We start from the raw sequence: 20,058 nt of genomic DNA on the forward strand, positions 1-20,058 counted from the left end.
ATGATTTTATCAGACCGTCGAATTGGGCTAAAAGAAATATCTGAAGCAAAATGGATCCCGAAATGTTTGAATGTTGACCAAAAGAGTACAAGGGTGGAAGCATCGCGTTCGATCTGGGCTCGATTTGAAAACGATGTAGATTTCTTAAACCGAATTGTTACTATGGATGAGACTTGGGTACATTTCTTCGATCTAGAAACGAAGTAACAGCCGATGGAATGGCGACACTCTGGTTCTCCAAGACCTAAGAAGTTTCGTGTCCAAAAATCTGCTGGAAAAGTTCTTGCTTCAGTTTTTTGGGATTGCCATGGAGTAATCATGATTGACTTTCTGGATAAGGGTAGAACAATAACCGGAGATTACTATTTGATATTACTGACCACTCTAAGGGAAAAAATTAAAGAGAAAAGACGCGGAAAGCTATCCAAAGGTATTTTGTTTTTGCAGTACAACGCCCCTGCACACAAATCTCATGTTGACATGCAAAAAATTCATGGTTTAGGGTTTGAATTACTAGGATTCTAGAACAATTCACCAAGATCTTGCTCCATCCGAATATCATCTCTCCCCAACTGAAAAAAAGTTTAAAAGGTCGTAAATTTTCTTCCAACGAGGAGGTAATAAAGGAGGAGGTCTGGTTTGCAGAGCAAGAAGAAAATTTTTTTTTGAAAGGTCTAGAGACGTTGTAGGTTCGCTGTAATAAATGTATCCAATTAAGAGAAGAATATGTTGAATGATAAAATATTTTGATATTGAAATTTTGTTTGGTTCTATAGTAGGCTAAGAATTGTTCAATATATCCTCGTATCTACCCACTCGGCAGATATTCCACCCTCTGATATCATCATTTACTCTAAATTCTAGGACCAAGAGAAATGTCATCAGGAACAAGCTGCCTCTAAACTCAGGGAAGAAATCGACGACTTAAAACAACAGAATGAATCTTACAGAAGCGAACTAGCCCTCAGGGATGAGAGAATGCAAGAACTGCTCAAGGATATCCAAACTTTGGTTAGTGGATATTATCGCAAATCGCTTTTACGATTTTAATTTGATTAAATTTTCCAAGGAGGAAAGATGCGCGGAAATGGACCAAGGCGTATCCCAAGTGGGTAAGATGCAGGAAGAGATCGACATCCTTCAAGGCGCCCTCAGAGACATTGCCCACGCCCTCATTCAGGATGCAGAAGTTGTGGAACCGGAACTATTGATGCCTTCACATATTCACCTCAGTGCCTCTACCTCAGTGCCTCAAAAGTGAGTAGTTTGCATTCAACCAGTTGTAGGTATTCATTTATTTTTGCGAGTCCGATATTCCTATAATTTCTTGATGATTTGATCAGATCTCCGAAAAGAATGGCCCACGGCATGGCCTCGACAGCTGCCTTCGCTGAAAGCACTATATCGGCCGTACAAGCGGCTTTACACAAGTATCAATCTTTTATACATGGACTACAGGTATTTACAGGTTGGAACCGATAGAGCTCAACTGATACATCGGTTTATCTGGTGTTAACCATTCCTGAGAGATAAGATTCAGTTCATAACATGGGGTTTGAATTATGATACATAATTAATTCAATGCATGAGTTCGGAAACTGATGCCAGCTTTGTTGAAGCATTTTTTTTTCAAATTGTTCTGTATTTCGGATGCCTCCTCCATCCATTTGATAATTAATTCCCTTAATTTTGTAGCTTCTTTCACTCCCACTTTTTGGCATGACTAGAATGCGCTTCAGAATTGGTTATGAAACTGGCTGTTGATTATACAGGGTGAGTCTTTGGTCTTGTACAAATATTTTGACAGTAGATTCTTGAGGTCAAAAAAACTTTTTTCCTATACTATTTTTTCCGATTTCCATAATGAGCTGTACCACCCCTGGAAAAACAAATCTAATTTCGGAATAAGTAGCTGAATCTGTGACACTATACATCTGTGGATCTTTTAAACAGAGTTGTATTCAGCCAAAGTACCCAATTTTTCAATTTTGACATTAAATAACTCGAAATCAGCGCATTATACGAGAAAATATTAAGAATACTTTTATTTTACAGAACGTTGAAATATTCATCAGATACCGTCAAACGGGGTGAAGTGGATATAGCGGGGTGAAGTGGATCAACCGTGTTTTCCCGCATATATTATAGCGTAACTTATAGACAAGACCCTAAATTGCCGCGAAAAGAACTCTGTGTCTACTGTTACCTACTAAGATTGCTAACTCGTGCCTTGGATGCAATTCTGGATGGTTAGTTTTCTCACAAAAAAAAGTTTCGTACTCTCTCGAATAAACAGATTTTCAATTGTTCAACTTCAATTATATATTTGGCAATAACTACGATAGTTATTCTCACCTAAACTTTTACAAGTTACGTATAAACTAGTTGGAATGATATTCCCCATTTTGAAATCAAATGTACCACCACAGTTCTTTAGGAAAAAAATATTTGTTACTCTCAAAAGTGAGGGGTGAAGTCGATCACCAATGATTTAGTCATGTTTGACCATGTTGCTATCGGCCCATGTCGCAAAAATACCCTTTTAGTGTATTCGCATGCAGAGGATATAGCTCTTGTGAAAAGGCACCAAATAATTCGCAAAATCCACCTGAAGCAAGTTACATGTGGCCGGAACATCTTTACTCTGGAAGCCAAAGAAGAGAGAATTGAATATTGAATCTTTACCTATATGAAGACTGACAAGATTATAGAGTACATTTATATACTTTCATTCAATGGCGCAGCCAAGATTTTGTTTGGGGTAGGGGTTTTACACCGAACGATCGTTCAATGTTTGTACTAGAAGAAAATTTGAATTGTTGGTATCTTTGGAGGGGAGTTGCCCACTTCCCTAACTGCGACAGTGCCTTCATTCAAAAGAATGTTTTTATGTTCGTTAGAAATTCATTTTCGTTGTTTATTGTATTTTGTTTTGAAACAAAACATGTTTAGTTTTACACAGAGAGAATACATTTTTTTTATTTTTTCAATGGTTCTAGTTCTGATTTCACAGCACCTGTTGGTCTTAGGACTCAAAATAGATTTTTTTTTCATTTCATCTGATCCTCTTCCACCTTCGTATAGTTAAAGTGAATATCCATTGATTTTTAAATTGTGATCCACTTCACCCCAAAGTACTAGGTGAAGTAGATCGCACTTCAACCAAAAGAATTTCAAAAACGGTGCAGCCAAAAATTTTGGTAATTGGGCCAATCGATAGCAAAAGGATCATAAAATCTTTATTATAAACGCCAGCCCGCTCGTACTGATACTTTGAATCTTATTGCTAAAAAACCTCGATTTTTGATCCACTTCACCCCGTTTGACGGTAGCGTCCAACTTACCTTCAAGAGTTTTTTTAATTTTTGGCCTTTCTATGGTACGTAATGATCATATAATGAGAAGACGTGGGTGATATATTGATTTTTTTCGGAAAAGATTCATCAAACAAATGAAAAACTATATATATTTCGAAATCCATTTCATTCGATAAAACCGATAAAAAAATGTTTCTTTGGAGCTCAAGAATCAACTCTTAAAATATTTGTACGAGTCGAAAGCTCACCCTGTATAACACTCCTTTGAATATATTGTAGTGGGTATATCAAGTTAGGTATTTGGTTTTCTCATATAACACATCAACTACTGAGATATGTTGTTCTGAGTTCCAGAGGAAGAATTCAATGATTTTTTAGAAGCTATATCCGGAAAGGTTTGGTTTTCAACAGGTTGTTGACGTTAATTCGCTGAAGACACTTATTTTTTATACTTTTTTAAATGATGGACGAAAGTGAGTGAAAATTTGTATATTCTTCAGTTTCTGAATATCTGATTTCGAAATGATTTGTTTCGATTTATGAAAATTATTCGTTTATACGTTTCATTTTCAAACATGAGTACGAGAATGTAGAAAAATTTAGGCAACATCAGTCACTCACTTGACCTGAATAATTTTTCGTATAAAATTTGAAAAGTGTACAAATTTATACTACATTTCCCCTGATACTTTCGGAAAACTTGAAAATAATTCAGCCTGTATATCGAAAACACAGTATTCACAGGGTGATTCACATTGAGTAGAAAAGAGAAAAGTTTTCAACAAAAAGATTGAAATAAGGGAAAAAGAAGCTATTTCGAACTGCTAAATCAGCACAAAAAAGAACTGAAATTCGATGTTCTGCGGCTGGCAAAAATTTCTGAGCTCATCCATTTGAAAATTCGCATCGAACAAACTCTGCCTGCTTCAGGCAGCTGCATATCTGTAGAGACTTTAGATAGCTGTCTATGTTAACGTGCTCCAGAGAATTGAGTCTACTGACTATGTAATTTACATTTTCCGATATTAATAACGCGATGCTATCTAAATTCGAATCTCATAAAAATTTCACAGCACATATTGTTCATTCAGTTGAGCTCAACAGTAGATTTTATTGAAATATCACAGTTTTCCACGTGGATCGCACAATTGTTTCATCTAGCAGCACTTCACAGTAACACAGGATTTTTCTTTAGAATTTATTTTCATGGTATGTAGGTACCAATATAAAAATCGCTTCTTCTTGAGGTTATAAAACTTGACGTAATACAGAGAGTATGACCAGAAGAGTTGGGACCTGTTGAAGAAACTTTATCACGTCTCGTTTTTCCAGGTGAAACTCCAATCGAATAAGGAGCAACTTGTCTTAGTCCGCAAACAATACGAAAACTCCGAAGAGAACGTGCAGGAACTGGAGAAACGGGCGAAGGAACTGATCGCTCAGCTCGATGCCAGTCGAGCTCAGTGTTCTCAACTCACCCAAGATAGGGAGATCCTTCAGAAATCTCTGGAAGCTACCAAGCTAGAAAAAAACAGTCTGGATAAGACACGAATAGAATTGGCAGCAACGCTGGAGAATCTCAGCAGTGATTACCAGAAAGTAAGTAACGCTTTTTATTCAGGGACCCATTCGTCTCTGTCTGTGTGAACGCGAAATCATCTTTTAATGGAGTTATCTGCACCAAGCTCCATTATTTTATTGAGTGTAAAGAAAACCCACCCGCGCAACTACTAGAAAGGCATTATCTATAGTTGGGGAGCCGACTATGCTAAATCGGGATTTACTCGAGCGTCGTGGAGACCTAGTGGATTTTGAAGGTTAGATGGTAGAAAGAAAAAAAGGCTCTATGATGTATGCACTTTCAGCGGTGATGAAAGCGTCTGCAGGGTCTCAAAAATGTTAAAAAAAGTCGTCAGGCGTACATACTCGAGCGAGTCAGATTAAGATACTGTATATGCCCTACGTGTCTCTGATAATGAATTCATGCTTATCTGACAGTTTGCGTGGTGGGACTAGCCGTACGGAAGAGTTGAAAATGGTGAAAAAACAAATTTTGTTTCCAGCGTCTCAGATTTTTGGAGGATATGTTGATTAGACCCAGAGGAAGCTACTTTTCAAGGCACTGACAATTTGGACGTGACGCAAGGTCACAGCAGTCCTTTGAAAATGTAAAAAAAATCGTTACTTGTACATACTCCAGCGTGTCAGATTTTCATACAGATGGTTAATCCCGGTGTTGTAAACGTGTTGACCCATTTATCTGACACTAATCAGGGGGGTTTTCTTAATCTGACACTTTGAAGATGATAAATTTTTTTTTTCGAATATTTTCCTGCCGGTACCTCTAATCGTTTTGTATTCATTAAGAAAGTTGTATAATAAAATTCTACACAACTTTTGTCTGAAGCAATTTTACATACTCTTAACTGTTCTCGAGTTAGAGGGCGATAAGGGCGAGGAGCTTAGCCTCACATGCGAAAGGGCAAGGTCAATGTAGAATCCCAGTCTAGTCTACATTCATCCAATTGTCAAAATGACAAGGTATTTCTATGAAGACAATTTCGAAATTAGTCACGAAAATTTTAGTGTTGTCTGTGACTGAACCTTAGAATGTACTATTTTCCAACGAGTGAATTTTCGCTTCAGCATGAGCATGTATCGCTAAACACCTCGCATTAATCGCCATATATCTCAGAAACGTTTGAACGTAGAAAAAATTGCTTGGGACAAAATTTGTAGAAAATGTTATGCTTTACAATAATGAATGCGAAAAAGATTTGAAGCCCAGGGAAGGAGATAATTCAAGAAACTGATTTTTGTGACCTTTATGGCCAATTTTTATTGTTTCGGCTTGCTAAAACTGTCAGATTATATTTTTTCCATAATTCTTAGATCATTAGCTTCAAAATAAGAAAAAACGCCACCGCGCTCGAGAATGTACACGTGACTTTTTTTGCAAGTTTGGCGCTCTCCCACACATTTTCGACACGTCTAAATTGTCAGATTAAGAGAATATATACTTTTCATCTGACACGCTCGAGTATGTACAATGTTCGTTTTTTTTTACTATTCTGACAGGCTGTCCTAGACTATTCCTTCTATATACAGGTCTAATATATACATACAGGTCTAATTTTTGGTACAGGTACTCTACAGGGTCCAAGGTATGTCCCCTTATATTAATCTGACACGCTCGAGTAAATCCCGAATTTCCCTCTTCGGATCCCCAACTACTAGGTTGGTAACGATAATAAGTACATAATTAAATCCAACGCCCGTCAGATGGTAAATATCGAAATTATTTTGTACAGATAAAATACTTGTTAACACAGTCGGAGTAGGTGTATACTAGCCTATCCACTTTCTTAAAAGCAGTCAGATGGTCTTGGGAATTTGATACATAACACAGTGTACGAAAATTATTTCTTACTTATTTCTCATTATGTGAGATTACTTCGGAAAATAAATTAATTCGAAAATATCTGATAAACCTAATCAACGACGTTTAGTCGAATGTCTCGACCGACAGCTTCTCTTTAAAGAGGAATTAGCAACCCTACCCTGGTGGCTTCGAGTTGAAGACAAAGTTCCTTGATATCTAGGGTGTTAGCGATAATTACTGAGAGTCAAAATCTTTATTCATAAATTTCATTCAATACTGCGAAATAAGGAATACATAAATGCATTATAAAACAACTCTAAAATTCCACCGATTTACAGGGATATAAACTAATATCAGTCAGGTGAATATAACGGTACAATAGGAGGAACAATTAAAAAGGTTTTTTTCGGCAGGATACAGATATAGTTGGGGAGCCGAAGAGGGAAATTTGGGATTTACTCGAGTGTGTCAGAGTAATACAAGGGGACATACCTGTAGAGTACCTCTACCAAAAATTAGACCTGTATATAGGGGGAATTTTCTAGGACAGCCAGTCAGAATAGTAAAAAAAAACGATCATTGTACATACTCGAGCGTGTCAGATTAAGATATATGTTGTTAATTACATGTTGAAAAGTATATATTCTCTTAATATGACAATTTAAGCGTGTCGAAAATGTGTGGGTGGGCGCCAAAGTTGCAAAAAAAATCCCGTGTACATTCTCGAGCGCTGTAGCGTTTTTTTCTTATTTTGAAGCTAATGATTCAAGAATAACGGAAAAAATATAATCTGACAGTTTCAGCAATTTCTACATTGACCTTGCCTTTTGCCCTCTGACTCGAGAACGGTTAAGAGTATGTAAAATTGCTTCAGACAAAAGTTCTGCAGAATTTTATTATCAACAACTTTCATAATGAATATAAAAACGATTACAGGCACAGGCAGGGGAATATTCGAAAAAAAACATTTTTATCATCAAAGTGTCAGATTAACAAAACCCCGCCTGATAAGTGTCAGATAATTGGGTCAACACGTCTACAACACCGAGATTAACCATCTGTATGAAAATCTGACACGCTAGAGTATGTACAAGTAACGATTTGTTTTTACATTTTCAAAGGACCGCTGTGACCTTGCGTCACGTCCAAATTGTCAGTCCTTTGAAAAGTAGCTTCCTTTGGCCCCAATTAACATATCCTCCAAAAATCTGAGACGCTGGAAACAAAATTTGTTTTTTTACCATTTTCAACTCTTCCGTACGGTGAGTCCCACCGCGCAAACTGTCAGATAAGCATGAATTCATTGTCAGAGACAAGTAGAGCATATACAGTATCTTAATCTGACACGCTCGAGTATGTACACCTGACGATTTTTTTTACATCTTTGAGACCCTGCAGACGCTTTCCCCACCACTGAAAGTGCATACATCATAGAACCTTTTTTTCTTTCTACCATCTAATCTTCAAAATCCACTAGGCCTCCACGACGCTCGAGTAAATCCCGATTTAGCATCGTCGGCTCCCCAACTAATAGTAAGGAGAAGAAGGCGATTTCACGGAGTGAACTTGAACGGAGAGAAAAGGGGTTCCGATCTCGACCGTGCAGTAGATGTTGCGGGTTCTCCAGCCAATACCAAGACTTTCACTTAGTGGACAATGAACTCGTAACTCAGCTTCGAAAATACGGGTTTGCAGATCGTGCAAACAAGGCACGTCGGAGGAACGGTTGTCCGCTCTGTTTTCTGCTCCCAACAGGTTTGCACGCCAGCCAAGAATCGTACTTCCAACGGGACCGGACACCATGTACGGTCATTTGTTGACGTCGCGTTGGTCCCAACGGTTGCTCTGGCACGTGGCGTACAGGTGGTCACCCTTTGAGTAAGTGACAAGGAGAACAATTACTCTACACAGGGATCCGCAGCGAAACAGTATAAATAGTAGGGCTGCGGAAAATGAGCAAAAAAAGGAATTCCAGCTAAAAGGCTACCCTGAAGCTCTTTGCACAAACACCGATTTTGGACAGCCGGTATAGAAGTGATCCGACATTGTGATTGAATACGTAATTACTGAGACTTTTACGTAGACCCTACAACATAGCGCTGATTTAAACCAAAAAAATGTTTTGACAAGCGTCCTTACCCCACATTTTCGTACCATACTGAGTGGAATGTGTCAAATTTCCATGGCCAACCGAGTGCTTAAATAAAAGTGAATGCAGTATATGTTTTTTACTCATCAACGAAATGACATTTACTTAAAAAGAACCCAACCCTATTGATGCATTCAAATTCATAACAGAATTTTCAAACCCACATTAAAAAAAAATAACCTCACGGAAGTGTACAAGACCTGGTATGGTTTTTTCATGACAAAATAAATTGATTTATGAGTGAACAAAGACTAACGGAAGGATTCACAAAACTTTTTCCGATCAACGATTTCACCCGTTTCCGAAAATACTATCTTTATTAGGTGAACCCACTTGACATTTCATGATCTTTTTCACTGGAGTTAGTAGTGAGAGATAACGATAGGAATCGAATTCTTCTCGTTGAGTTTTGCTTGAAGCGAGAATTTTCTGATCCAAAATATTTTTCAGCTTCAGAAGACAGCCCAAATCTTGCAGAAAGAATCGGAGACCCTTCAGGATGAGAAGATTTTCTTGCAGTCTGAAATTGACAGATTGAACCAGAATATCGAGATGGGGGAGATGAACATGAGGTCTGAGGAAGACAGAAGCAGCAGGTTAAGAGAAGAGCTACTGACTGTCAGAGAAGAATTAAACAAACTCTACCTGTCCCACGATATGTTGGAGCAGCAGAAGTTGGAAGCAGACATTCTCATATCTTCTCTGGAAAAAACTAAAGGTTGGTGCATGGCTACTACAGAAAATTAAATGAAACAAAATCTTGAGAGGAATTGAATAACATGAATTGGTTCGATTTCTACATGAAACGTCCAAAATCACGAGCGATACAAGATTATACAGAATTCCGTAATTCGCGCAATGGGGTATTTTCCTAATTTTCAAAATATATGTCACAAAAATTCTTATAACTCAAATATCTCGAAATATATTTTTTTCGAATTTTAACATATTTCATTTTGTCTGTATTCGATTACGAAAATTCTGATTTCAGAAGTGATCTTGTGAACATTCTAGGTCATTTTTACAATCCGGCAACGCCCATTTGTGTCAGTAACGGTCATGAAAGTTTTCTGATCACCATAGACGTAATAAATATCAAGTTTGATGATCACATTTGACAATAACATAGACATAGAGACATGGACTGTACCTTCCCTTTATATCTATGCATGAAATACGGTCAAAAAAAGTGACAGAGAGAAAAACACGTCGGGAATGCAGTTGTCTTTTTCTAGAATTTTGATTGGTCTACACTCTCCTCTATGTGAACAAAAAAGAGAAAGGTATATCCCGACGAGCTTTTCTCTCTTTCTAATAAATAGCCAATTTCATGCTGGCATTGCTCAGTCCATAGCCATATTTTCGCAATTAAGACGCGTGAAGCGTCTTTAAGCGGTGCTATTCGAGCGAATAAGTCATGACGTCAGTCTTTAAGACGCTTTAAGCGGAACCTGGCGGTCTGTGGAGAGCGCCTGTGTCATAGAGTCATCTTGTCTCTGGCCTGTGTCGTCTTAAGCACAGAACGTCTTAAGCGGAAAGAGGTAATATAAAGAAGAAGGGAGAATATGTTGTTTATATCGAATTTGATTTGAATTCCTACTAGGGAAGAGTGCTTTTATTGCCAATAATGCAGTTTCTGCATTATCATTTAGAATAAATAAATATTTTTCAAATAATAGCCAAAGAACAGAAATTGAAAAATTCACAATTCGATTCGCTGTCTAATGACAACGACAGCTCAACCATCAGCGATATTCTATTTTTGCGACAACAAAATTAATGACGTCACGCTTAAAGACGCTTTAAGACATCGATTAAGACGCTTAATCGCCAAAATATGGCTCATGTCTCTATGTCTATGGACAATAAAAACACACAACGACACAAAATGTCATCGATTTTAAGAAGGTAAAGACACATTACAGTCTAGTCTAGTTTCCTGGTTTCACAAATGGCGACTTCAACCTAATCCAAGCAAATCAAAACTGATAATATTCAATCATAAGATACGTCCAAATTCACCAACAATCCAGATTGAAAACAACATCATATCACCATCTCCATCAATAAAATACCTAGGCATACAAGTAGACAACAAGGCCAATATGAAATTGAATTCCAACATAGCCAAAAAAAACACAATAGCAAGAGCTAAACATTTCAGATGCCTCACATATAACGACCAAGGAATAAGTTTGGAAAATTCCATCAAAATCTACAAAACCATCTGTAGACCAATTTTAGAATATGGACATCCACTATATACAAACGTTGCGGACTCGGTAATGAGAAATATAGAAGTAGGAGAAAGATCAGCACTAAGAATTATAACTCGACTGAGACACCCACTTAATAAACTCCACAACCCATCAAATGAACTATTATATGAAAAAGCCAACATACAGCCAATCAATGAGAGACTAGAGAAACTGAATAGAAGATTTGCACAAAGATTGAAAGAAATAGAGGATGTTGAAATCATGTTCCACAAGGACCCCCCGGTAACTAACCCACACCGAAAATTTCCAACTCGAAGTGTGATGGACAGACTATCTGAGCTGCAGTGAAGAAACTGAAATAGAATGAAATTTTTTTTTTTTTTTTTTGTATTTTTGTAATTCACTAGGCTGAAGGACTTCGGTCGATGGCCAATAAAGAACAGTTATTATTATTATTATTATTTAATAAAGGCATTCTACGTCACAAGCTTCACATAGTCGAAGTTTCGAAGGGTGTATTTCTGAAATGTCTGAATTTTGAAGCGAATCTTTTACGTGTTGGATAACTAGTAGAAAAGGCTTTCCATAAATAATCTCAAATTCGGTTTTGGAGTTTTAGGAAACTTGCCCATTGCCTATGCGCGACTATGAAAACAGTTGACAGCAACACAATCTTGTACCGTGCGCTGAAAAATTAGTAAAACTTTTGGTTTTGGTTTTAAGGCAGCGTACTTGAACACTTGGTGTTTGTGGATGATTCAGAATGATAAATGATTGAAAAAACAGCGTTTTTATTATTCAAAATCTCGGCAGGTGGCATTTAAAATTATTACTGAATAATTGAAAACAGAGGACTGTATATTCTTAAAAATTAACGTTGAATATGATTCCCCTTATCTCCAAAACTAATAGCCTTCGGGTAAAAAAAGCGACTTTTTTGAAAGGCCTAGATGACCCTATAACCAAATATTATTATAGAGTAGAAAGATAGGAAACGCCCTCATATCTCTAGTACTAAAAACCGACTACGTTTTGGTCAGTGAAAACACGCTTGACAATGAGATGGCGCTGAAAACGCACTGTCAATACTGTGACTCTATCAAACACAGTGGCGACAATTGGAAATTTAGCAAGAATATGGCGGCTTAGAAGCACAGATTTCAATGCCGTGATCTCTAATTCGGAATGCGGATTGGCTCACGTCACGTCACGTAACCAAATCCGCCATATTCTTGCTAAAACGATGAAAAACGAGACCACAATTGTCGCCCTGTCTCGTTACTGTCACTGTTACTGTCAATACAGAAAAACATTTTAATAACAGTTTTCTGTTTTTTAAATGAAGGGCGCGAAATTCGAATTCTATACCTTGTATTGAATTTCAATATCGACTTTTTTTCGATCAGAAAACAAACATCCTGAGCGACAAAACAAAAGTATGGCATTGTTCTGTGATTAGTTGATCAGATGTTAGTTTTCCCCTAAACATTGTTTGGAATCAATTGATATCAATGAAAAACGCTGTTGTATGTGCTATATTTTTATTTGCAATTTATAAAAAATTTACAAACATTGAAATTATGGGCAATAAATGAAGCTTTGACTAGGACACAAAAGTATATGGTGATCTGCTATACGTCAAAGGTGTTATTTCTGTGCAATAGGTTGTTTTGAATTAATAAACTCAGTTGAATTTGTAAAATATACATATATCAGATGTTTAATATGAACCAATATTCAATATACCATCATACACATTCCAATTACTTACATATGTAGGTATTATTTATAGAATTTTCAGAACCACACATAAAAAAAGCCTTACAGAGGTATACAAGACCTGTATGTCAGTATAATTTCTTGGTGCTTTTTTTATGATTTCCTTATGATATGGTCTCTTTATGACACAATATACAAATTGATTAATGAATGAACAAAACTCTCACAGCAGGTTTCATAAAACTTCGACTTTCCAAACAACAATTTGACAATCACTCGGTTCCCAAATGGAAATCAATAAAACCTCTGCATTTCGGAATACATTGAAAGAGTAGCAATTGAGAGTCATTTCATTGAATAGACCTATAAAGATCATAATTTCCCCTTAATAGGACGTTCATGCAAGGTATGCTTTTTGTATTCAACAATTTACGTGGATTTTGGGTTCTCAATTGACCTTCAGTAAAATGTTCACTGCACCTGGTGTAGACAGTAGTGTTTGCTGAAGTACGTAATTGTCCTAACGCCCTGAGAATTCTATCCACTTCAGATTCAATAATCAGCAACTAGAACGAGCTAGATAAACAAAAAGCGGTACGAGAATCAAAACATTCAAAACTTCTTTGATCAAAATGAACGTCTGCAATCTCACAAAATTTCATATGGTTCTGCAAATTAATATTTTAATCAGTCCTAGCGTCTCAAAAATACGCTTGACACACAGATGGCGCTCAAATCGCTTTAGTCGCCTCGTTTCCCATCTTTCTATTTTATAATCTTTGAGTATAACCTTAAGGCTATGGCTAATCGCTCGTGAAACAGGCTGTATATAAAATTTACTCTTATTTGGATGTGAAGACGGAAGGCGAAACTGAATACTAGTGAATATCCCGTGTGACCGGAAGTCTTATTGTAGAACTATTACCGCTATGATATAAAGATAAACAAATAATTTTCATCTCTCCTAAATGGAGATGTGAACCGAGGGGCGCTTGTTCTAAGAACCTGTATAATATAATTCCTATATTCTTGAATACCTAGCTTAAGGAGAAATAAGTCCTTATTACTTATCAGAATTACCATTTTCAGCTGAGTATGAGCTTCAACTAGACAGACTGATGGGTGACAAATCGGAAGTCCACGACTCCTTGTTGAAAAAACAAAATATCGCCGCGATCTTGGAATCAGATAAGGTTAAACTTCAGGAAGAATTAAAAAAGGTATTTGGAAATATGCGATCTTGAGCTTTTCAATAACGATTATTTCTGATTATTTCAGATGCAAGACGAGAAAACTGCATTGCAGCTGCAATGTAATGATCATCAAAATGACATACAATCACTGAGAAAAGAACTGTTGCAAGCGGAGCAGCAGAGACTCGATCTGGAGTCAGATAAAGTATCTTTAACAGAAAAGTGCAAATTTTTGGAAATGGACAAAGGAAAGGTTCGTAAATGTTATCCCTTTTCAGTGTTTGTTAATTTTTTTATGCATTTTCTTGAAATTTGCGTCTTAAGTACTTTTACCGGCAGTAAACGGTGCCTTTTCAATTCGGTTTTTACTCTCTTTATTTTCTTGCAAACAGCTCAATTTTTCCTTTTTTATTTTGCTTCATGCAGTGGTCATTTCAAACCAGCAGGCTAAAATTTTGATGGGTAATGGATTCAAGTCTTCTCAGTCGATAAATCATATTTTTTCAATATATTAAAACGTGATGTTGTTCAAAATTTATTTATGAACCTTCGAGAGAATTTTACCGGCCACACTAAGCAACGATATGCCCCTGTAATTGTTGCAATTTGACGAATCGCCTTTGTTGTTATAGAGGTTGATTACTAAAGCGTCTCTGAAGTCTTGTGAGACATCTCCTTGTTCCCAGACCTTGCGGAATAGTTTTAGGAGACTATTGACAATGTCTTCATTCAGGGCTTTGAATATCTCCGCTGGAACGCCATCTAGACCTGGTGACTTATTATTTTTCATATTTTTTATCGTATTATTATTTCTGACATTGAGATTTCGCCATCAAGCGATGTCATCGGACTATACGCTGGCAGCCGGTCTAAGATAGATAAAACCGAGTTGTTATTTTGATTCAAGATCAGAGAATAATGCTCCATCCATCTTTCGAGAATTTTTCTATTATCAGTTAGGATAACTCCATGAGCATTTCTTATAAGAAAATTTGCTTTTATACTTGGACCATAAACAGTTTTAATAGATTCGAAAAAACGCATGTAGTCATGGTTATCGGCGTAAGCTTGTATTTCCCTAGATATCCACCAGATATCCTTGAGTTTTCTTATTTCTTGACGGACATCGCGTTTTATTTTTATAAGACTGTTTTGGTCTGCAACGTCGCCAGGCTTGTTAATTGCTGTTTTCATCGCCTTGCCTCCAAAAGGGGAGCGATATGAGTTTCGCTGTCGGCGAACCAGTCTGGGGATTTTCGGGAGCGTTCTGTGCCCAGTATCTCTTTCGCTGTATTTGTAAGAAAGAGATGACTTGAAACGGAGCCAATGACTCTCAATGTCGTCGTTATAATCCGGTGTTAGACGATCTTTGACGGCAGCTGTGAATCTTTCTGTTGTAGAAGGGTTTTCTAGTTTGGAGATTTGAAGGCGCTCTCTTGGGAACTTTGGCTCGCGTTGGTATTTTGGGAGCATTGAGATCTTCATTCTCGAGATTACCAGCCTATGATCCGTCCACCATTCCATATCTGCTCTGGGCTTAGTGACCAACACCTCTTTGAGATCTTTTCTTCTCACGATCACATATTCGAGTGTATGCCAATGCCCTGAGCGCGGGTGGCGCCTGGTCCCCCTTGAATTGGGTCTCGTAATAAAGAAGGTGTTCGTTATACACAGATTGTGTTCTGCACAAAGAGCCAGCAGACGTTCTCCGTTCGAATTGATGCTGTCTGTGCCGTGTTTCCCTATTAATCCTGGTCACATTTCTGAATCTTGGCATCTACCCACTCTGGCGTTGAAGTCTCCAAGGAGAATAATTCGTTCCCGTTTTGGGATTTTACTCAATGTAGCAACGAGTGTTTCATAGAAAGTGTCCTTTGAGTTGTCAGAGGAGTTCGAAGTGGATGCGTATACTGCAATGATGTTCACAAACGTGTTTATCTCTGCAGGAAAGCGTAACTTGAACAACGCAAAGAGCCATTTCCTGCTCAAGCCAATGTTTAGGCTAGGTAATTGTGGGAAACAGAGTTATACCGCTCATGTTTTTCGCCAGAGCTTCGTTAAGAACCGGGTGCACCGCGAGTAGGTGAGGTTGGCGTTTGAGGAGAGAGGATATAAAACGCATCTTTTCCCCTTACACCCCGAAAAAAGTTTACTATGTTAGAACTAGAGTCCGGCTTGGTGAGGTCTGCTTGTATGTTTGCCATGTTGCTTTTAGGCCGTAATCTCTGAATTACACATTTTAAAAACTTCCCGATTTGCAAAGTTATATATACAAATTATGCGTACTCGATATACAATAATTGTTTGATGTATAGATAGAAATAGAGCTTAACCAAGTTACGAGGGAACGGAACGATCTAAGCAACCAGCTAACAGTTCTTGGGCGTAAGAGGGATGCGATAAACGAAGAGGTCATGAGACTGAAACAGAAATTAGAACAGTCGAACGAAACGAACGCAAGAGTGAATAGGAATTTAGAAGAGTTGGTTAAGGAATGCGAAGAAAAGCAGGTAAGGATATATTACTATAAATTAAAGATTTTCTCAACACACAGGTAATAAAAACTTTTCACTCTAGTGCACGATCGACTCTATGGACAAGGAGATCCAAAGGATCCAGGAACTGCTGGCGTCGATGAGATCGGAGAAGGAGGCTTTGGAAGCTGTCCTGTTCGATACCCAGACAAACCTGGAAGCATCGGAAATCAAGAAGACGCAATTAGACAAAGAGCTGCAAGAACAAATGGTCAAACAGGAACAACTTAAATCCCAGGTGAACCGCCTGACAAAGGAGCTGGAGAGATCGGAAAAGAAGTCCATGGAGATGAAGAACACCATGATGCAGCAGGTCGGCAGCAAAGAGACCGAATTCAGACAGAGTATCGAGGTTTTGAAACAGCAGAACGAGGAGAACGTGAAGAAGTTGACGGAGGAAAGGTAGAAATGATACAAGTATTTCTTATAAATAGTCAAAATAATAATATATTCTTGGATTCTTCCCAATTTGGTGAGAGCTTAGGAGCCCTTGGTGATTAGGTCTTCTCCAACAAATGGTCCTCTTCAAATCAGCATTAGTTTGTTGTTTGCGCCGTAGTCTCCTATTGATACTGGTTCTATTACTGGCTGAAGTAGGGAGTTTGTATGTAGCTCAAGTTTTTTTGTGATGACTCCCACTTTCCTCCAATATTACATCCTCAACATATTATATGGCATCTTTATGTCTTCCTGCAACGTTTTTTTTTGTCACATACCAGGGTGCATTTGCAATCATATGGAGTATCTTAAATTGGCTTCTCTGTGATATTGGAACGTTGGATTTGCTGGTGCATACCGAGAGTTTTATTCCATATGTCCAGATGGGTTTCATAACGTCTTTTACTGGGTCTAAATGTATAGTTGCGAAAAAATACATGGGGTGATTCCTTGTCAAAAAATAATGTGGGTGTTTAATAAGATTTTTCTTTGAGCAGCACCTAATCAGATATAGTCCCCTGAAGATCACATCTGAAAACATTCGATGGGAGCCAGAAGGCAAAAAATATTGCTGGGGTTTCTCTATAATATGAGCATGATATCCGCCTACTGAGTTCGAAGATAATTCCAACCCGAGTTCCAGCCTATATGACTTGCGCTACGTACCAGTTAATATTTTGTTTTTAAGAACCCACAATATTTTTTGATTCTTTAAATTTTTTCGCAATTATTTATTTATTCCCCTAATATCAGGAGTTTATTATTGGGGAGCAATTTGAAGTTCCTTCTATTTTATTTTCTTGGCTCTAAGGTCTATTTATTTCCTCTTTTTATTTACGTATCCTTTCCAAGTGAGATTCTATCATGATGCGTACCTAGGTATTTTGTTGATCAAGATTCTGGTATCTGGTATTTGATTTGCCTGAACTGGAGTACATTGATATTTTCGATGATTTCGACTGCTTAAGTCACAATCTTCAGTGGCTTATTGACCACATTGTCTGTTAACAATAGGTGAGGGGCTCAGTCTTGGTCTTCTTGGCCCACTAGGATAGCAACATCTTCTGCAAATGAACCGGTAACAGTGCTTGTGTTGGTAGGTGAGCCAGCTGTGTGAAGTAAATAGGTATGGTAGTCACCCAGGGACATTCCTTGAGGTACCCCTGATAATTTTGGAAAAAAGCGTCGTGGTTTTATAGTTCGTTCTTACTCCAAATTGTCTTTCACTCAGGTATAATATCATATCATATTGGCTTGATTCTCCTTAGGTACCGAAGTACCCCTAAGAAGCTCTGTGAGCTTGTGCGAGTTCGGAGAACCAGCTGTGTTCGTGAAGGTTTTGTTACTGTGTCCACCTTAGGCACAGCACTGTTAATTTTAAATTCAAAAGTGAATGGTGGCCCGAACCCATATCGACTAGAGAATTTCTCCTCTAACCTGGTGTCGAACTCTGTACCTTGCGGTTGCGATATACTGAATCGACGCTTTAACCGTCAATCCACGGACGATATTAGATAGGATTTCATGAGTTTGAAGTGTGATAAAGGCAGCAAAATTTTCACTTTGTACCGAAGTCCTGAGTGCTTGATTTTAAGAATGGCTTATTGTGTGCACTTACTGTGCAATTAAATGGCGTCCTCGAAAACTGATTTGCGGAGATGGTAGCCACCCTTCTGTAGTTGGATCCGTGTTGATCCTTCATAGTGCCACTCGCTCGAGCACTTTAGATGAAACTGGCAGCTAACTGACTGTTCGATGGAAAATTACGCTGTTAGTGTCTTTGCCTGATTTCAAGACTGGACTAAGCTCAGCGGTTTCAAATTGTTCATGCCTATAGTTGAGTTTCAGAATGGAATGGAAGACACATTTAAAAAAATTCACTCCCTTTTGTTTGCGGGGTTATTCTGTCTATTCTGGTGGCTTTTCTTGTATTAAGTTGGCCGATTCCTTCACTTCAACTGTTTTGAAAGGTGTGTAGATCTGCTTGATGATATTTTTCGGGCAATTCTTCTATTTCTTTCTCTTTTTCATTCTTCATGTAGTTGTCCTTGGGTGAAAATACTTGGTGCTTTTTCTTCACCACTCTTGGCTCGTTAGGTAGAGGGTGTTAGTTTATAACGTATCGGAGGAATTGTATATTTGTAAATATTCTTAATAAGCTTCCATATTGAGTTGTCGTATCGGCATCTTCTGGAAACGCAGTTGCCTCATTAACGGTTTGATTTCGTATTCAGTTTATTTTGTTGTCTGATAGAGCTGGAGCTTGAGTTTGGCGCCTTCAGATCTTTTTTTTTGGGTAGGTAATTTTCTTGACTACTAAAGGGATATTGAGATTTGTCCTTTTCCCAGTTTTGATGGCTGATACCCATTCCACTGTTTTTATAAGAAGCCCATTAAACGATCTCAACACTTTTGTTTAGACTCTTGGGGCTCACGTCTAGATTTATTTTTTTTTTTTTTGAGTACTTTTCTGCATTCATCCCAGTCTGTTTTACAATTGTATAGTGTCGGTTTTAGAAAATATGAAAATCAAACACTTGAAATCTCCAACATTCACTAATAGTGAGAGGACACTGACAAATCTATAGCTTCCACACCATATCCATAAAGTTATGAAAAAACAAATATCGATCTAATGTAGTTGTTTTTTATTCATAATTTGTTTTGACTTAAGGGATAAAATAAAGAAAAATTTGGAAAAACGGATGCAGCAGTCATTGCAACAGCTTGGTAGCGAGAAAGATGCCGAGATTCAGCAGCTTTTGGACAGGGTAGAGAGCTTACAGAATCATATCGATAATCTTTGTCAACAGCACGAAGAACTTATGCTTCGGGCCGAAAACGACAAGCAACAGGCTCTCCTTCTTGGTGAGTTCTAATTACCATATTCTGCTTTCAAATATTTATTAATAATTAACAATTCAATTATGATGGTATCTATTCGAATAACATTTCTTATTTTATATTGATGCTGATTCGATGTTTGAAAATTATATGTGGATTGAAAAAACATTGTGTCCCTCAAAAAGAAATTTTATTTTAGATTCTCTTTGTTCGGTTTCTGAGAGACGGAATCCTGATAAGATCTATACCGATTGTCCTTTTGT

At 37.6% G+C, this 20,058-nt stretch overlaps 1 protein-coding gene across 2 annotated transcripts in view; it reads left to right on the forward strand.

Annotated features, from left to right (window-relative positions):
- The window catches only part of LOC123318818 (rootletin), an 81,363-nt gene that overhangs the window by 38,055 nt on the left and 23,250 nt on the right, over window positions 1–20,058 (forward strand). For both annotated transcript variants that reach the window (XM_044905564.1, XM_044905565.1), the window contains exons 6-15: window positions 865–1,011; window positions 1,070–1,257; window positions 1,344–1,458; window positions 4,650–4,916; window positions 9,299–9,566; window positions 13,876–14,006; window positions 14,065–14,232; window positions 16,295–16,489; window positions 16,557–16,915; window positions 19,626–19,819. In XM_044905564.1, the coding sequence (XP_044761499.1) occupies window positions 865–1,011; window positions 1,070–1,257; window positions 1,344–1,458; window positions 4,650–4,916; window positions 9,299–9,566; window positions 13,876–14,006; window positions 14,065–14,232; window positions 16,295–16,489; window positions 16,557–16,915; window positions 19,626–19,819 (2,032 nt within the window). The remainder of the gene's footprint in view (window positions 1–864; window positions 1,012–1,069; window positions 1,258–1,343; window positions 1,459–4,649; window positions 4,917–9,298; window positions 9,567–13,875; window positions 14,007–14,064; window positions 14,233–16,294; window positions 16,490–16,556; window positions 16,916–19,625; window positions 19,820–20,058) is intronic.

This window comes from Coccinella septempunctata, chromosome 8, assembly GCF_907165205.1.
Source record: "Coccinella septempunctata chromosome 8, icCocSept1.1, whole genome shotgun sequence".
NCBI lineage: Eukaryota > Metazoa > Arthropoda > Insecta > Coleoptera > Coccinellidae > Coccinella > Coccinella septempunctata.